The sequence below is a fragment of the Jaculus jaculus genome, chromosome 1 (genome assembly GCF_020740685.1).
Source record: "Jaculus jaculus isolate mJacJac1 chromosome 1, mJacJac1.mat.Y.cur, whole genome shotgun sequence".
In the NCBI taxonomy this organism is placed as follows: Eukaryota; Metazoa; Chordata; class Mammalia; order Rodentia; family Dipodidae; genus Jaculus; species Jaculus jaculus.
In genome coordinates this window covers 167,568,197-167,586,797 of record NC_059102.1, presented here as the reverse complement: position 1 = coordinate 167,586,797, position 18,601 = coordinate 167,568,197, and the positions used below count along the sequence as shown (strand labels likewise).

At 43.8% G+C, this 18,601-nt stretch overlaps 1 protein-coding gene across 1 annotated transcript in view; it reads right to left on the bottom strand.

Annotated features, from left to right (window-relative positions):
* Positions 1-18,601, bottom strand: part of Ddb1 (damage specific DNA binding protein 1) — a 41,454-nt gene that overhangs the window by 7,639 nt on the left and 15,214 nt on the right. The window contains exons 11-20 of the mRNA XM_004667681.2: positions 14,899-14,974; positions 14,694-14,802; positions 9,847-10,025; positions 9,586-9,749; positions 9,401-9,508; positions 9,053-9,260; positions 5,825-5,920; positions 5,630-5,741; positions 683-806; positions 244-408 (exon numbers count right to left, since the gene is read on the bottom strand). Coding sequence (XP_004667738.2) covers positions 244-408; positions 683-806; positions 5,630-5,741; positions 5,825-5,920; positions 9,053-9,260; positions 9,401-9,508; positions 9,586-9,749; positions 9,847-10,025; positions 14,694-14,802; positions 14,899-14,974 — 1,341 coding nt within the window. The remainder of the gene's footprint in view (positions 1-243; positions 409-682; positions 807-5,629; positions 5,742-5,824; positions 5,921-9,052; positions 9,261-9,400; positions 9,509-9,585; positions 9,750-9,846; positions 10,026-14,693; positions 14,803-14,898; positions 14,975-18,601) is intronic.

The window sequence follows — 18,601 nt, the reverse complement described above, 5'->3', positions numbered from 1 at the left end:
CCTGGTTGTTCCTGTAGCTAAAATTCCTGCTCCCAAATTCCTCATTTGAAAACTAAGAAATACAGTCAGTATATAGTGAGGTGAACCACCACCAAAAGCATGTCCCCAAGACAATGGGCAGTAATTCCAGCCAGCACCAAAATCTGCCTTCCCCTCCATATTCTTCTACTATTTAGAGACCTCAGCAATCTGCCCACCCTCTTAGTGTTGCACATCTCTCAGGTCAGAGGACTGCCCACTCACCATCTGAATACTGGAAGACAACGATGCGACCCTGTTTGGGCTCTGCCTCTTCAGGATATACCATGGCTGTGCCCACAATGAAGTAGGTATTAGGGTCTTTCCCCAACTTGCAGGAGACCAAGCTGAGGGCATATTCATTCTGTAGAAACTGGTGAGCATGAAGCACTAGGAGAGAAGAGAGATTGGTCGATGATACCTTGTCCTGTAGCCTTTCACAATTCTGTGCCTATACAAGCAAGTGACTTAGTGAAAGAACATGAGCCACCCACTGCCTGCTCAGACAATATATCCTTCCCCCACCAGCCTATGCCAGCAAGAGAATACCCAACACCCCAGGTTCACTGCAACTATAAGCAGCATCTGTCATCTTCTAACAGAACCCAAAGCAGCCCAGTTTATACAGGACACAGGTAAAAAGGACAGAAAATCTCATCTGTACCTTCAAAGGTATGCTGGTCAATGATGAGAAGGTTGTGCACTTCCACCTCTTCTCCAAAGGAGGTCTCATGAGGAGCAGTACTACTAGAGAACAGTTTGCTGGAGCTGACACTGCTGGACAAGGCCTGCCGGCAGAGAAAAGGCCCATCATCCCTCTTCAAAGCAGAACAGGGGCTGCAGAGACGGCTCAGCAGTTAAGGCACTGTAAAGCCTGCAAAGCTTACAGACTTGGGTTCGATTCCTCAGTACCCACAAAAAGTCAGATGCATAAAGTGGTGCATGCATCTGGAGCTCATGTGCAGAGGCTAGAGGCCTTGGCGTGCCCAATTCTGTTTTTTTTTTTTTTTCTCTCAACCTCTCTTTACGTGCAAATAAGTAAAAATATTTTTGAAGTTTTTAAAACATTTTATTTATCAGAGCGAATGGCGGTGCCAGGACCTCTAGCCGCTGCAACCGAATTCCAGATGCATGTGCTACCTTGTACTTTTTACGTGGCTTTACAAGGGTACTGGAGAATTGAACCTGGGTCCTTTGGGGCTTCGCAGGCAAGTGCCTTAACCACTTAGCCATCTCTATAGGCCTTTTTAAAAAGTATTTATTTATTTGAAAGAACGGTAGGTAGAGAGAAAAAAAAATTTAAAAACAAAACAAAACAGAACAGGGCTGGAGAGATAGCTTAGTGGTTAAGGCATTTGCCAGCAAAGCCAAAGGACCCAGGTCTGATTCCCCAGGACCCACAGATGCATAAGGTGGTACATGTGTTTGGAGTTTGTCTGCAGTGGCTAGAGGCCCTGGTGTGCCCATTCTCTCTCACTATCTGCCTCTTTCTCTCCCCTTCTTCTCAAATAAATATTTTTAAAAAAAAAAAAAGGACTGGAGAAATGGCTTAGAGGTTAAGCGCTTGCCTGTGAAGCCTAAGGACCCCGGTTCAAGGCTCAGTTCCCCAGGTCCCACGTTAGCCAGATGCACAAGGGAGCACACGTGTCTGGAGTTCGTTTGCAGAGGCTGGAAGCCCTGGCGCGCCCATTCTTTCTCACTCCCTCCGTCTTTCTCTCTGTGTCTGTCGCTCTCAAATAAATAAATAAATAATTTAAAAAAAAAAAGAGTAGGTGGCCAGGCATGGTTGTGCATGCCTTTAATCCCAGCACTTGGAAGGCAGAGGTAGGAGAACTGCTGTAATTTCAAGGTCAGCCTGGGCCAGACACCCAAGCTTGAAAAAACCAACAAATAAAATAATTAAACAGCAATGCCACAAGTCAATCAAGCAAAGTTAAAGGACCCAGGTTTGATTTCCTGGGGCCCACGTTAGCCAGATGCACAAGGTGGCACGACACATGTGTCTATAGAGTTTGTCTGCAGTGGCTGAAGGTCCTGACATGCCCATTTTGTCTCTCTAACAAATAAAATAAAGTTTAAAAAATAAAAATAAAAAACAAACTGGGCATTGTGACACATACCTTTAATACTAGTGTTCAGGAGACTGAGGTAGGATTATCACCCTGAGTTCATGGACAGCCTAGACTACAGGTTGAGTTCCTGAGTTCCACAACAACCTGGGTTAGAGTTAGCCTCTGCTTAAAAAAAAGAGGAGCTGGGCGAGGTGGCTCATGCCTTTAATCCCAGCACTTAAAAGGCAGAGGTAGGAGGATCGCCATGAGTTCCAGGCTACCCTGAGACTCCAAAGTGAATTCCATGTCAGCTCGGGCTAGAGTGAGACCCTACCTCAAAAAAAAAAAAAAAAAAAAAAGAGGAGGAGGACTGGACAAACAGCCTAGTGGTTAAGATGCTTGCCTACAAAGCCAATGAACCCAGATTTGATTCCCCAGGACCCACATGTACAAGGGGATGCACACATCTGGAGTTCATTTGCAATAGCTGGAGGCCCTGGCACGGCCATTCTTTCTCTGTCCCCGTGCCTCCTTACTTATTTCTCTCTCTCAAATAAAGAGAATTAAAAAAAAAAAAAAAAAAAAAAAAAAGAGGAGGAACAGCCAGGCGTGGTGGCTCATGCCTTTAATCCCAGCCCTTGGGAGGCTGAAGTAAGAGATCACTGTGATTTCAAGGCCACTGAGACTACATAGTAAATTTCAGGTCAGCCTGGGCTAGAGCATAACCCTGGGAGGGTGAGGCAGGGGGAAGAATAAGGAGGAATTCTCAAGCAAACTAAAACTGATGGAATGCCTCTGCCATCAATAGGAAAAGAAAATTCAGTATGGGGCTAGAGAGATGACTAAACAGTTAAGGTGCTTCCCTCCAAAGCCTAAGGACCCAGGTTCTACCCCCCAGAACGCACATAAGCCAGACGCACAGGCGATGCATGTGCACAAGGTGGTGCACGTGTCTGGAGTTCAAGTACTATGGCTAGAGGCCCTGGCACAATTCATTCTCTCAAAAAAAAAAAAAAAAGCACTGGGCTGTTGAGATGGCTTATCCAATAAAGCTCTTGCCTGCAAAGCCTAAGGATCCAGGTTTGATCTCCCAGTACCCAGATGCACTAAGTGGCGCATGGGTCTAGAATTCATTTCTAGTGGCTAGAGGCCCTGGCATGTCTATTCTCTCTCTAAAAAATAAATAAAAATAAGTGTTTTTTAAAAAGTAGTAAGCTCAGTATGGTGGCACATGCCTTTAATCCCAGCACTTGGGAGGCAGAAGTAGGAGGAGCACTGTGAGTTCAAGGCCACCTTGAGACTACATAGTAAATTCCAGGTCACCCTGGGCTAGAGTGGGATCCTACCTCAAAAAAAGAAAAAATAAATAAAAGAAAGAAAAGAAATAGTGTGATGTGGGGCCTGTGGGGATGGCTTAATTGTTAAAGATGCTTGAAAAGCCTATTGGCCTGAGTTCAAGAAACCCTGGCACACTCAAACATATACGCGCGCGCGCGCACACACACACACACACACACACACACACACACACACTAAACCATATATAAAAGAAAAAAGTGTGCAGACTTTAGAATAAGGGGTGACTTTATCCAATGTACAGGAGGAATGAAGGAGAATATATGGAAGAAAATGGTCAAACTCTATCTCCACTAAGCTACTTGTACTCACCTCTACATCTTGCCTAGATCTACATCTGGCATGTGACTAACAAACCTCAAAACCAACTCCACTGGCCTTTAACCACAAGTTCTACCCTCAATTACACATACTATAGATTATCCAAATTGATGATGAAAGTGAAACAACTGTTCAAGTTATGAGATCACCAAGGAGCAGGCCATGGGGGCACACACCTTTAATCCCAGCAAGACGCAGAGGTAGGAGACTGCTGTGAGTTTGAAGCCAGCACAGATTATAGAATGATTTCCAGATTAGCCTGGGCTATATACAGTGAGATCCTGCTTTTTTTGGGGGGGAGAGGGGCGCTAGAGGGACTGGAAAAATGGTTCAGTGGTTAAGGCATTAACATGCAAAGCCTAATGATCTGGGTTTAGTTCCCTAGTACACAAGTAAAGCCAGATGCACAAAGCAGTGTATGCATCTGGAGTCCATTTGCAGTGGCTAGAGGACCTGGTGTGCCCAATCTCTCTCTGTCCCTCTTTCTCTCTGCTTGCAAATAAATAAATAAATATTTTTTTAATTTTTTTTTGTTGTTGTTCATTTTTTATTTATTTATTTGAGAGCGACAGACACAGGGAGAAAGACAGATAGAGGGAGAGATAGAATGGGCGCACCAGGGCTTCCAGCCACTGCAAACAAACTCCAGACGCGTGCGCCCCCTTGTGCATCTGGCTAACGTGGGACCTGGGGAACCGAGCCTTGAACCGGGGTCCTTAGGCTTCACAGGCAAGCGCTTAACCGCTAAGCCATCTCTCCAGCCCAAATAAATATTTTTTTAAAAAGGGTGTGGTAGTACATGCCTTTAATCCCAGCACTCAGGAGGCACAGGTAGGAGGATCACTTAAGTTCAAGAACAGCCTGAGACTACAGAGTGAATTCCAGGTCAGCCTGGGCTAGAGCAAGACCTAACTCAAAAACAACAACAAACCACAAAAAAAAGGGCTGGAGGGATGGGCTGGAGGTTAAGGCACTTGCGTGCAAAGCTGAAAGACACAGGTTCAGTTTCCTAGGACCCACGTAGGCTAGATGGACAGGAGGGCCCATGCAACTGGAGTACATTTATAGCGGCTGGAGGCCCCAGCACGCCCATTCTCTCCTCTCTCCCTGCCTATCTCTCTCTCTCTCTCTAATAAATAAATAAAAGAATTTTTTTTAAAATAGGGACTATGGAGATGGTTCACATGGCTCAGCAGTTAAAGGTGCTTAATTGCAAAGCCTACCAGCCTAGATTTAATTCCCAACCATCCATGTGTAGCCAGATGAGCATTCACTTGCTAGAGACCTTAAGTTTTATGTGTGTGATGCTAGGTATCAAACGCAGTGCCTTGCTGTGGTCGCTGGATTCAGATGTCCCCCATAAATTTAGGTGTTCTGAATGCTAGGTGATGATGGAGATTTGGGAATTAACACCTCTTGAGGCAGTGGATTGTTGGGGGCGGCTTCTAAGTGCTGTAGCCAGTTTCCCCTTGCCAGTGTTTATCACACTCTCCTGTTGCTGTTGTCCACCTGATGTTGGTGAGGAGGTGATGTCCACCCTCTGCTCATGCCATCGTTTTCCACTGCCATCATGGAGCTTCCCCTTGAGTCTATAAGCCAAAATAAACCTTTTTCCCCACAAGCTGCTCTTGGTCAGATAATTTCTGCCAGCAATGCAAACCCAACTACAGCACTTGTCTATTCTAAGTATGTGTGCTACAAATGAATTACCTTCCCACCTCTTTAAGGCAAGTTATACTGGAACCCAGCTAAATCCACCTGTTGTCTTACAGGCTATAATGGCAAAGGTGGGTAGCTTTAACTGTATCCATACAGTTTGCAAAGCCAAAGATATTTCCTGTCTGGTTCTTTGCAGCAAGCTTTCCCAGCCCTACTGTCCTTACCTGGGTGCTGGCACTGGGCCTCAGAGCAGTCGTGCCTCCACTGGTGTCTTGGACTTCAATGCGGCTGGAGAGGACCCCAAAGCACTGGGACACTTCCTGATAGCAGATCTTTCTGAAGAACAAACACAGAAGCATTCAGAAAACCTGAGGTTCCCTCTTCCAGCTACCTCTGCAGCTCCCTTGACCGGGACTCACCTGGGAGATTCGTAGAGGGGAACAGTGCGAATGTGCAACTTCTGAATTTCATCAATGGTGCCAATGGTCAGGGTGCTGTTGTTGGCCAATGCCAAGCTAGAAAGAAGGGTTGTGGTTTAGAGGACTTAACCACAGAAGTAAAGGATTTTCTCAGACAACTCCGTGACAGAAGAAAGACAAGGCAAAATTACACTATCCTGCTTCAAGCTGGCTCTAAACTTTGACTCTCTGTGAAAAATCACTTGGTTCTGATACCTGATACTGCCCATGAGATTGCCTTATTCAATTGGTCTGAGTTAAGGCCAAGACTGTTGTTTCTTATTTTTATATTTTTGCAGGTATATGTGTGTTTGATGTGCACATGTACATACATGTTCATATGTGTGTGAATACATGTTGGGAGGTATGCATGCATATGTGCATTTATGTAGAGACCAGTGGACAATCCAGGACCACCACCATCCACTTTATTTGTTTTGTTTTCAACATAGGGTATCACTCTAGCCCAGGCTGACCTGGAATTCACTATGTAGTCTCAGGGTGACACTGAATTTACATAGATCCTCTGCTGGGATTAAAGGTGTGCATCATCAGGCCCGGCTAATTTTTTTTAAAAGTATTTTATTTATTTATTTGAGAGAGAGGGGGGGGGGACAGGGACAGGGCAGGCGTGGCAGGGCCTCCAGCCACTACAAATTCTAGTCGCATGTGCCTGCTTGTGCATCTGGCTTATGTGGGTCCTGCAGAATCGAGCCAGGATCCTTTGGCTTCGCAGGCAAACACCTTAACCTCTAAGCCACCTCTCCAGTCCCCCAGCTACCTTTTTTGAGATAAGGTTTCTCACTGGCCCCGAAGCTTAGCAATTAGCTTACACTAGCTCACTAGCAAGCCCCAGGGATCCTCCTATCTCTGCCTACCCCACTGCTGGGATTCCAGGCATACACCACGATATCCAGCATTTTTTACATGGGTGTAGGGATCAAATGCAAGTCCTCAGGATTGTGTGGCAAGCACATTACCAACTAAGTGATCTGAGTAGAAGCTGACATTGTTAACAGCTTCCACTTAATGCTAATATGCAATCAAGATTGTGAATCAAGAATCACAGCTGAGGCCGGGCGTGGTGGCGCACACCTTTAATCCCAGCACTTGGGAGGCAGAGGTAGGAGGATCGCTGAGTTCAAGGCCACCCTGAGACTACATAGTGAATTCCAGGTCAGCCTGGGCTACAGAGAGTCCCTACCTCGAAAAACAAAAACCAAACAAAACAAAAAAGGAACCATAGCTGTAGGTTAATAGGGTGAGTTTCACACTTCTGGGTCCATCAGAAGCAAGGAGTAGGCTCAATACCAGGGCCCAGGCCCCATGAGCACTGCAATTCTTCTTCTTTTGTATGTGTGTGGTATGGTATATGTACATATGTGTGTGTGTGTGTGTGTGTGTGTGTGTGTGTGTGCATGCACACACACAATGTGTACACCCCATGCATGCACAGAGATCATAATGTTGAGTATGCTTCTCTATATAGCTACTGTGTGTGTATTTCTTTGACACAGAGCCTCTCACTGAACCCTGAAACTGCTGCTTTTTTTCTTTGTTTTGTTTTGTTTCTCGAGGTAGGGTCTTACAGTCTTCACTATGTAGTTCCAGGTTGGCCTCAAATTCACACCAATCCTCCTACAACTGCCTCCCAAATGCTATGGTTAAAGGTGTGAGCCCCCATGACCGGCTTGCTGCCATTTTTGGTCAGACTGATTGCTCAGTAAGACCCAGGAATTCTCGGATCCCAACTCCCTACAGAAATGAGTTCACAGGTGTGCACTACACTGCCCAGTTGTTTTATGTGGGTGTTGGAGATGTGAACTCAGGGTGAATGGAGCCCTCAGACCCTCATGCTTGCACAGCAAGTGCTCTTAAGTGCTCAGCCATCTTTCCATCCCTGAGTACTTCATTCCTAACAAGTTCCCTCACAGTGCTATGGCTACTAGCTGGAATGATCCTTTGAGAATAACTCCAGGCCAGTACATGATGATCCCTAAATCTGGGCTTCGAAACTTTAACCAACCATCTGGAAAACACAGATTCTCTAGAGCCTAGCATCAGACTTACTGAATCAGAATCTAAGAACTCAAAAGTACCACATTACTTTTTTTTCTCCCCAGTGTTAGAGTCGGAACCCAGGTAAGTGCTTACATTAGGTATAAGTGCATTGCTACTGAGCTATACTTCCAGCCCTAAAAAATCCTTTTTTTTTGTTTGTTTGTTGTTTTTTCGATGTAGGGTCTCACTGTAGTCCAGGCTGGCCTGAAATTCACTATGTAGTCTCAGGATGGCCTTGAACTCACAGCAATCCTCCTACCTCTGCCTCCCAAGTGCTGGGATTAAAGGTATGCACCACCACACCCTGCCTTGGCAAAACCTTTATGTTGTTTGTTTGGTTGATAGGAGGTATTTTTTGTTTGTTTTGTCTGTTTTGATTTTTTTGAGGTAGAGTCTCTAGCCCAGGCTGACCTAGAACTCCCCAGGACTGGGATTAAAGGCATGCACCACCATGCATGGCTTTTTTTTTTTTTTTTAATTGATTTGCAGAGGGAGGTATGGAGAGATAGAGAATAAGAGAGGAAATGAGTGCACCAGGGCATCTTGCCACTGCAAACAAACTGTATATGCATGTACCACTTTGTGCATCTGGCTTACATGGGTACCAGGGAATTGAACCCAGGCAGTCAGGCTTTGTAAGCAAGCACCTTTAATTGCTGAGCCATCTCTCCAGCCCCTGGTGTTTTTTGTTGATTTTTTTTTTCTTTTAAATAAACTGAAAAAAAGCCAGGGCTAAAGGAATGGCTACAAAGCCAAAGGACCCAGGTTCTATTCCCCAGGACCCATGTAACCAGATGCACAAGGGGGCACACACGTCTGGAGTCTATTTGCAGTGGCTGGAGGCCCTGGGGCGCCCATTCTCTCTCTGTGTCTCTCTCTTCCCCTCTTTCTCTGTCAAATAAATAAAAGTAAAATAAAAGAAAGAAAGGAAGGAAGGAAGGAGAGAGAAAAGAAAAGAAACAAAAAACCTTCCAGGAGTTTCTGACAGATAGCCAGATTTGAGAACCTCTGTCCCATACTTCCCATTAGTTATTTACCAACTCTGACACTGGGGTAAAGGAAAAACTTTAGGGAAAATGTGAGGAAAGTAACATGATGCCCTCAGTCAACAGAAAGAAAGAAGCTCACCTGTCAGGATAGCCATCTGAGTTGAGAGGACACATGTAGTTCACCTCCTTGAGGTTGACATTGGAGAAGACCAGCTTATGGTTGCTGCTGTAGATGACAGTAGGCCGGTCAGAGCAAGCAAAGACATTGGTGGTAGAAAGAGAACGGAAAGTCCTCAACACCGTGGGCTGGGTGCCCAAAGTCACCTTCTTACGGTCACTCAGCAAGCCTGTAGAAAGAATGGCATCAGAAAAAGGATGGAAAGAAAACAAGCACAGCTGGGTGGTTAAAGTTCAAAGCAGTACCCTGAGGCTAAGAACTCAACACTCCCTGTTTCTGAATGAGCCCTCATGAAAGTGTTGTTCTTACCAGTCTCAATGTTGAGCCCAAAGTAGAAAAGGGCCCCATCTCCCAAAGCACAAAGGAGATAGTGGCTGCTTTCAAAGGTGGTCATCAGGATGGACCGGGGAATAATCTCTGTAGGAAACAAGGGCATTAAGTTCTGTTCCACATTCTGACTCTCACCCTGCCCCAGGACCCCAAATGGCACATACCTCCACCCAGCATCTCCTTGTGCAACAGTTCAAAAGATGGCAGCTTCAAGATACGGGCTGAGATATCTGTCCAGAGGCCAATGGCACAAAGTGGTGACATCCCATTGCTGTCCCCTAATGGGGTGATGTCCAAGCAAGCCACTTCATGTTCCATCTCTGTGTGGCTAAACACAGAGGAATATGGGAGAGGAAGGAATCCTAAGTTCAAAGAAATAGGTGGACAGGATAGGAAGCTAAGCAGACACACAAACACCTACACACCTGATCTGCCGGAGCTCCTGTGGATGGATCTGTAGGTAGTACAGTGCCCTTCCCACAGCGACGACAACCTGGCTACTGTTGCAGGAGGCCACACTGATGTTCTTGCCCTGAGGCTCCTTCCACTCACTGACCAGAGCTTTGGGCTCTTGAGAGACCAACCTCACAGATGCTGAAGTGATCTAGAGAAAGAAGAGCAGATGTCTTCAAGTACCTGTAAAGATCTATCCAGGCGGGAAAGGAGTCAATGCTATCTTTCTAATGCCCTAATAAGCTATCACCCTAAAAAACACTAAAATCTGCTAATGTTCAAATCTTTCATATAAAAATAAGACAGCATTTATGCATAACCTGCACTTATCTTTCTGTGTATTGTGAATTATCTCTAGATTACTTTTTATGGAATTAGGGATCAAGCCTAGAGCCAAGTATACCTGCAAGGGCTCTACCATTGACAGCTACGTCTCTAGACCTCTACATCACTTACAATACCTACGATAATGTAAATGCAATATAAATAGTTGCTGTAATATATCACTTAGAGAATGGCAAAAAAAAAAAAAAAAAGTATATGTGGGTTAGAGAGATGGCTAAGTGGATAAAGGCACTTGTCTGCAAAGCCTGATGGCCCAGGTTCCATTCCCCAGTGGCCACGTAAAGCCAGATGCACTGAGTGGGACATACAGCTGGAGTTTGTTTACAGTGGTTTGTGCCCATACTCTTTCTCTCTGCCTGTCTTTCTGTCTGTCTGTCTCTCTCAAAAACAAATAAATAATTTTTTTTTTTAAATGTCAGGCATGGTAGCGCATGCTTGTAATCCCAGCACTTGTGAAGCAGAGGTAGGAGGAGCACTGTGAGTTCAAGGCCACCCTGAGACTACATAGTGAATTCTAGGTCACCCTGGGCTAGAGTGAGAGCCTACCTCAAAAAAAAAAAAAAAAAAAAAAAGGTGCATATGTTCAGTATAGACACAGTTTAATATGCAAAGGTTCACGTGTGTGCAGGTAGAAGCACACATGTCTCTATGCATGTGGAGGCCAGAGGATAAGTCTGAACATCACCCTCAGCAACAACATCCACCTTTTTTAAGACTGAGTCTCACTGGCCTGGAATTCACCAATCAGGTTAGAACTGCTGACCAGCAAATCCCAGTTATCCTACCTTCACTGCCTCAGCACTAAGACTATAGGCATGTGCAACCATAGCTGGCATTCTGATGTGGGTTCTGGGGACTCCTGAAAACACAACTGTTTTTCCAAAATATTTTCAATCTAAAGTTAGTTTGATTCATGGATATGAGACCCACAGATACAGAGGGCCAAGTGTATTACTTTTCCTGAAGTCACTCAATGATTTATTATTGTATATGTATGTATCTGTATGGATATATATGGTACATATGAGCATGAGCATGACACGGCACATGTGGAAGTCTAAGGACCACCTCAGAATGTTTGTCTTCCCTCTCCATCGTGCTTGAGTTAAAGTCTTCCTTATTATTTTGTTTTTGCCACTTTGCTTTGGATAGCCCATGTGGAGAGTTGAACTTAGCCAGCAGGCTTGCAAGCCATCTCATCTATCCTCTAATAGATATTATTTTTACTAAAGGAGACTGTACTAAAGCTGCTTACAAGCCTATGGTAAAAGGAGGGGGCTAGGACACATACTTCATAATTGAGCTTACATTCTATGGAGACACGAGCCATTACAATTATTTAAAGTTCCTCAGCAAAGGCTCCAAAACTGTATTGTAATATATTTGTTTTGGAGCTGGGAATTGGAAGCAGGGCTGCATGGATGCTAAGCACACATTCCACCACTGATCTGCTCCTTAAGATGTTTTATAACTTTGCTTTACCACCAAAATAAAAAGCAGGTCAATGAAATGTTATCAAAGGATTTATCTTACTCATCATGACTGAGGTTGTAAGAGGGGCACGTTAGTGACAGAAAGATGAGCTGGTGCCAGTCTTCAGACCAATATTCAACAATACTGACAAAGCAAGCACTCAGTATCTAGGCTCATCTCATACTTGATCAACAAGCCAATAGAACTTACCCTCTGAATTTTTGCCAATCTATTAGTGCCAATGGGCTAAAAGACCAGTGGATGGAAAGATGAATAGTTTATTAATCCTAAGGCATTCAGATATCCAGGAATGCTTCTGAAAACAGCAAAGGAGGCAAGAAGGAAATGCAAAGATATAAAGGCACGGGGTATGGTGGTACACACCTTTAATCCCAGCACCTGAGAAGCAGAAGTAGGAGGATTGCTGTGAGTTTGAGGCTAACCTAGAACTATAAAGTGAGTTCCAGGTCAGCCTGGGTTAGAGTGAGACCCTATCTCAAAAAAGTTTAAAAAGAAATTGAAGGGCATCAGGTCATTTGAAACTTAAAAAAGATCAATGAAGCTGGGTATGGTAGCACATACCTTTATCCCAGCACACAGGAGGCAGAAGTGGGAGGAACACTGTGAGTTCAAGGCCACCCTGAGACTACATAGTGAATTCCAGGTCAGCCTGGGCTGGAGTGAAACCCTACCTCAAAAAACAAAAACAAAAAGATCAATAAGGGTTAGAGGGTCAAAATATTACCTACCCTCACACTCCTGATAGATTTCACACAAGGATGAGCATAGAATTAAGAGCTCTCATATCAATTCGTATATGAAATGCTATCAAAAGTCATGTGGGTCATAGCATTTAAAGTAAGAATTTTTTCATTTTTTTTTGTGCTTTTTGCTATTTCTTCAACTTTTATAAGTATGTGTATTATTAGTGTTACAATGAGGGGGGAAATCTGAGTTTCAGACTGGAGAGATGTCTTAGCATTCATGGCACTTGCCTGCAAAACCTAACAACCCTGGTTTGATTTCCCAGTACCCTCATAAAGCCAGATGCACAAAGGAACACATGCATCTAGAGTTCTTTTGAAACGTCTGGAGGCCCTGGCATGCCCATTCTCTCTTCTACTTCTCTCTCTGTAAATAAATCAAAAATAAAAACTATTTTTAAAGTCTGCTCGGTGTGGGTGTGGTGGCATATACCTTTAATCCCAGCACTTGGAATACAGAGGTAGGAGGATTGCCATGAGTTCAAGGCCACCCTAAGACTACAGAGTGAATTCCAGGTCAGCCTGTACTAGAGTAAGACACTACCTTAAAAAAACAGAAAAAGGGGCTGGAGAGACAGTTAAGCACTTGTCTGTGAAGGACTCACGCTAGCCAAATGTACATGGGGGTGAACGTGTCTGGAGTTCATTTGCAGTAGCTGGAGGCCCTGGTGCACCCATTCTTCCCCCTCCCCTTTCTCTGTCGCTCTCAAATAAAAAAATAAAAATAAAAAAATTTATAAGAAAAAAAAAAAGCCAGGCGTGGTGGCATACGCCTTTAATCCCAGCACTTGGGAGGCACAGGTAGGAGGATCACCATGAGTTCGAGGCCACCCTGAGATTACATAGTAAATTCTAGATCAGCCTGAACTAGAGTGAAACCCTACCTCTGGAAAAATCTGAGTTTCTCAGAAGACATGGTATAATTAGCACTAAAACAGGACCCAGCATTATTTATATTATAATCTCAGTCTATACAGAAAATCTAAGTAAATACCCATTTACTGGCAAGAGAAAAATAAAGCCACAAGGAGCAACTCCAAAGTTAGGAGTTATTATATCTAAATAACAGGTAACCAGTTAATTTAAAATTTTCCCCTAGGATTTCCATGTTATTTTTAGTGTCATTAACAACTGATTTGGCCATGGGTGGGAATGGGATGGTTATCTACTTAAACAGTTTTTTAAAAAGAAAAAAAATATTTTTCTACCATGATATATAATCTTACTTTATACTAGTTTCTCTCTTGTAAGGCATGCCAGAAGCCCAAGGTAACATATCACAAGTTCTTATGTATTGTACCTTTTATTGATGGTTAAATCACATCAGATGCTTGGTACTGCCACCAAAATTATGACATGCTTGTAAAGGATCAAATATCACTTAGTACTTAAAGTTATTTTACTTAAGAGTCTAATCTGGGAAGTCTGCACATCATACTATTAATATGTAATCTAAGCTCTTTCAGATATACCCCTGAATCATCCTGTAACAATACTGCTTGTACTCCTGTCATAGGAACAGGTTTTATAATCTTTGAAAAATGAAAATTCATATAATAAAGTTCTAAATAAGAAAAAACAACTGATTTAGGGACAGGCACATGCCTTTAATCCCAGCACTCGGGAGGCAGAGGTAGAAGGATCACTGTGAGTTTGAGGCCACCCTGAGACTACACAGTGAATTTTTCCAGGTTGGCCTGGCTAGAGTGAGACCCTACCTCGAGAAACAAACAAACAAACAACAACAACAAAATAAAACAATTCAGGGCTGGAGAGATGTCTTAAAGGTTAAAGAACCCAGGTTCAATTCTCCAGTACCCATGTAAGCCAGATGCACAAGGTGGCAAATGCATCTAGAGTTCTTGTACAGTGGCTAGAGGCCCTGGCACACTCATTCTCTCACAAATAAATAAAATATTTTAATTTTGTTTGTTTGTTTTATTTATTTGACAGTGACAGAGAGAGAGAATGGGCATGCCAGGGCCTCCAGCCACTGCAAACAAGCTCCAGATGTGTGCTCCCCCTTGTGCATCTGCCTAACATGGGTCCTGGGGAACCCAGCCTTGAACCGGGGTCCTTAGGCTTCACAGGCAAGCGCTTAACCACTAAGCCATCTCTCCAGCCTGACAAATAAATAAAATATTTTTTAAAAAACTGATTTAAAATCTAGTAGTAGTACTTCTACTGCCCTTTGTCAAATTCAAATTAATAGTCACTTGCCCTCTCAAACCCATTACCTGGATAAGTTGTTGATGAGCCACGTTGCCACAGAAGAAAGTCTGCTGATCATCCACGAAGCCCATCAGTTCCGTTTCTTCCACCTCCTCTCCATTTAGCATGAGAACTCTGAAGCAGGATGAAGTCCTGGGTCAGCCTGGGACCACTTCCCCACTATACAACCTTCAGCCCAGACCTAGAGAACTGGCACCAAATCATACTTACCTTGTCTGGCCCACAAAAGAGAGTACTAAAGTATCATCAGTCTCCCGGTTGGGGTCAGACCGCAGTGGCCATAAACCTGAAACAAGGAACAAGAATGAAGAGGCACACCGCAGACCAGCACTCTGCTTGCACACCTACAGAGTTAGCATGCAAGGGCAACAGGGAACTTTGGAGTCACAGCTGAAACCCTTCTGTTCCTTCCTGACTTTAAGACTAAAGAAGACAGAGATTTTAAAAACTGTGTTTAGCCTAATATTTTATATTTTCACCTTGATTTTGGGTTAGATGTTCTTTCTATGGTTCAAAGTTAAAATTGGTATTTAAGGCTGGGGATCCAGCTTGGTGGCAGAACACTTGCCTAGCATGTATGAGGCCCAGGGTGCCTATCACCAGAACCAAAAGAAAAAAACTTCAACTTTACAATATTTTCAGAGGTCTTAGCCCCCATCTCTCTCTCTAACCCATCTCCAAAATAAGTAATCATTTAGCATTTCTTGTTCATCCTTAACAGGGAAGTACAAATATAAGGTGCTCTTACACCTTACTTCTAAACTTAATATATGCTGGAGCCCTTATTAAAATAGTGTTTCCTCATTTTCTGTACCTACACAGTATGTTAACAGTATGTAAAGTTAGACAAATGTCCATAAAACACCACAAGGAATTTAGTCACATTATGTATATGAAGGTCATGGAACAGGCACTATAGAAAATTGCAGTTGCTAGCTAAATCACAAAACCCAGCTCCTGTGCTACCAAATCCCCTCTAAAGGGCACATGAGCTTGTCTATTTTCTATAGCCTTACTAACATACCATATTTTCAAAAGTTGGGATTGGGTGATATAGTTTTCTTATTCTGGGACAACAGGAGGGTTGACACAAGGGTCTCACCATGGAGCCTGGCTGACCTCCAAACTCAATCCTTCAAGGTCACTGTGGGATACAGCTCAATGATAAAGTGTTTGCCTACTTCACACAAAGTTCAATTTTATCTCAAATATGGCAAAATATAAACAATATTCCCTAATGTAAAGTTATGAAGGAATCCACTAACTTACTCTTCTAGCTTTTTATATATTTCATTTTTATATCTTTGGTCCATTTAGAGTCTAGCAAAGTATGCCTTGGACAGTATGAACCAAAATTTATCTTTTCCCAAATGTGTACAGTTAGGGCTGGCAGATGGCACAGCAGTTAAAGGTACTTACTTCCAAATGCCTACAGTCATCCTAATCCTGTTTATTAAAATGTCCCATCTCAGTTGTACCCTAATGAAATGAGGTGCCACCACTCTCAAGACAGTAAATTGCCATGTGCAATTGTGTCTGTTCTGGACTTTTCAATCTCTACCATTGCCTATTGTGTACTAATATTATGTATAGCCTAAAGTGGCCTTGAACTGACAGTAATCCTCCTACCTCTACCTCAGCCTCCCCAGTGCAGGGATTGAAGGCGTGAGCCACCACACCAAGCTCCAATACTTCAACACCTTCAACACAAGTGACCCTCTTGTGTAAGCCTCCCAAAGAGCTGAGTGTACTATAAGTATGTATGTACCACCTTTTGTGGTGATGGGAGGTTAAACCCAAGGCTCACGCTAAGCAAGCGGTCTACCTCCGAGTTACACCTCCAGCAACCACTAGCTATTCTTTCAATTACTGAGGCGTAATAGTTCACTTTATTATCTGGCAGGGATAGTCCCTACTCAATTTTCTTCTTATGCTTTTTCCGACTTTGCTTCTTTCTTTTTTCTTTTTTTCTTTGGACTTGCTTCGAGGGGGGGAAATAAGCCTATAGACATCTCTACTGAGAAACATGAGATGTAAGTCAAAGAACAGCTTTATAACTGTTATTTGTAGACCTGGCATGTCTTTTCCATTTTAACATTCTATTCTCAATACTCTAGGGGTATATTAAATCTTTCCTTATAGTAAGTTTTCCTTATTTCTCATTAAAATAATTCCTAAATAGCTGGATAAAGCATCACATGCCTTTAATCCCAGCACTTAAAAGTGAGGTGGCCATGAGTTCAAAATCAGCCTGGGCTAAATAGAGACCCTGCCTTAAAAAAAAAAAAAAAAACAGACAGGCGTGGTAACGCCTTTAATCCCAGCACTCAGGAAGCAGAGGTAGGAAAATCACTGTGAGTTCAGGCCACCCTGAGACTACAGAATGAACTCCATCCAGGTCAGCCTGGGCTACAGTGAAACCCCTACAAAAACTCAGGTCCTCACACTTGCAAGGTAGGTGCTTTATCTACTGAGCCATCTCCCCAGCCTCCACCCTGCCTTCCAATGTCCTATGTCACATGAAGGCTATTTGTTTCAGCATACTAATCTTATATACTCCATTAAAAAAATATATTTTATTTATTTGTTTGAAAGAGAAAGAGGGAAGAGAGAGAGAGAGGGCATGCCAGGGCCTCTAGCCACTGCAAGCATGCAGCACCTTGTGCATTATGAGGGTACTGGGGAATCGAACCTGGGTCCTTAGGCTTTGCAGGCAAACGTCAACAACTGCTAAAGCCATCTCTCCAGCCCCTATCCTCCTGTCCCCCCCCCCCCCAAGGTAGAGTCTCCCTGTAGCTAAGGCTCACCTGGAATTCACTCTGTAGTCTCAGGATGGCCTTGAACTCATGGTGATCCCTCCTACCTCTGCCTCCTGAGTGCTGGGATTAAAAGTGTGCACCACCATGCCCAGATGCCCCATCTTCCTTCTTAATATATTCAGATTATTTGTAGTTTTTCAGTTGATTCTCAACTGCTTTCTACTTCCATATACTTGTTTTTGTTTTTTTTTAATCTTTCCCTGTCATTTAAAACATATACTTATGTGTACATGTGGAGGTCAGAAGACAACCCTAAAGTGTAAAGACAACCTTGAAGTGCCTGTGTTCCAATTTTTTTTTTTTTTTTTTGGTTTCCCGAGGCAGGGTCTCACTCTAGCTCAGGCTGACCTGGAATTCACTATGTAGTCTCAGGGTGGCCTCGAACTCTCAGCAATCCTCCTACCTCTGCCTCCTGAGTGCTGGGATTAAAGGCGTGCGCCACCACACCCAGCTTGTTCCACTATCTTTGAGGCAGGATCTCCTCTGTGGCACACAAACTACTAGACTGCAAAGGAATAGTGAGAGAGTAGCCGGCCTCCCGAGCTTCAGATTCTCCTGACTCCATCTCCCATTGCTGTAGGCACCTTGAGATCACAGATGCAACACTTTGTAGCTGGCTTTACATGGAAACTGGGGAATTGAACCTGACTGGCAGGCTTTACAAGCAAATACCTTTAACAGCTGAGCCACCTCTTCAGCCCCTCCCTATCCTTTTATTTTTTTGAGAGAGAATTGAGAGGCAGGGCCTCAGCCACTGCAATCAAACTCCAGACGCTTGTGCCCCCTAGTGTACATGTGTGACCTTGTGCTTCCAACACCTTTGTGTGTCTGGTTTATGTGGGATCTACAGAGATCAAACACAGATTCTTAGGCTTTGCAGACAAGCCTCCTGTCCCTTTTATTTTTGTGTTTTGAGGTAGGGTCTCACTCTAGCCCAGGCTGACGTGGAATTCACCATGGAGTCTCTAGGTGGCCTCAAACTGATGGCAATCCTACCTCTGCCTTCCAAGTGCTGCTGGGATTAAGGGTGTGTGCCACCACACCCGGCTCCCCTGTCTTTTGTTTTGTTTTTCGAGGTAGGATCTCACTCTGGC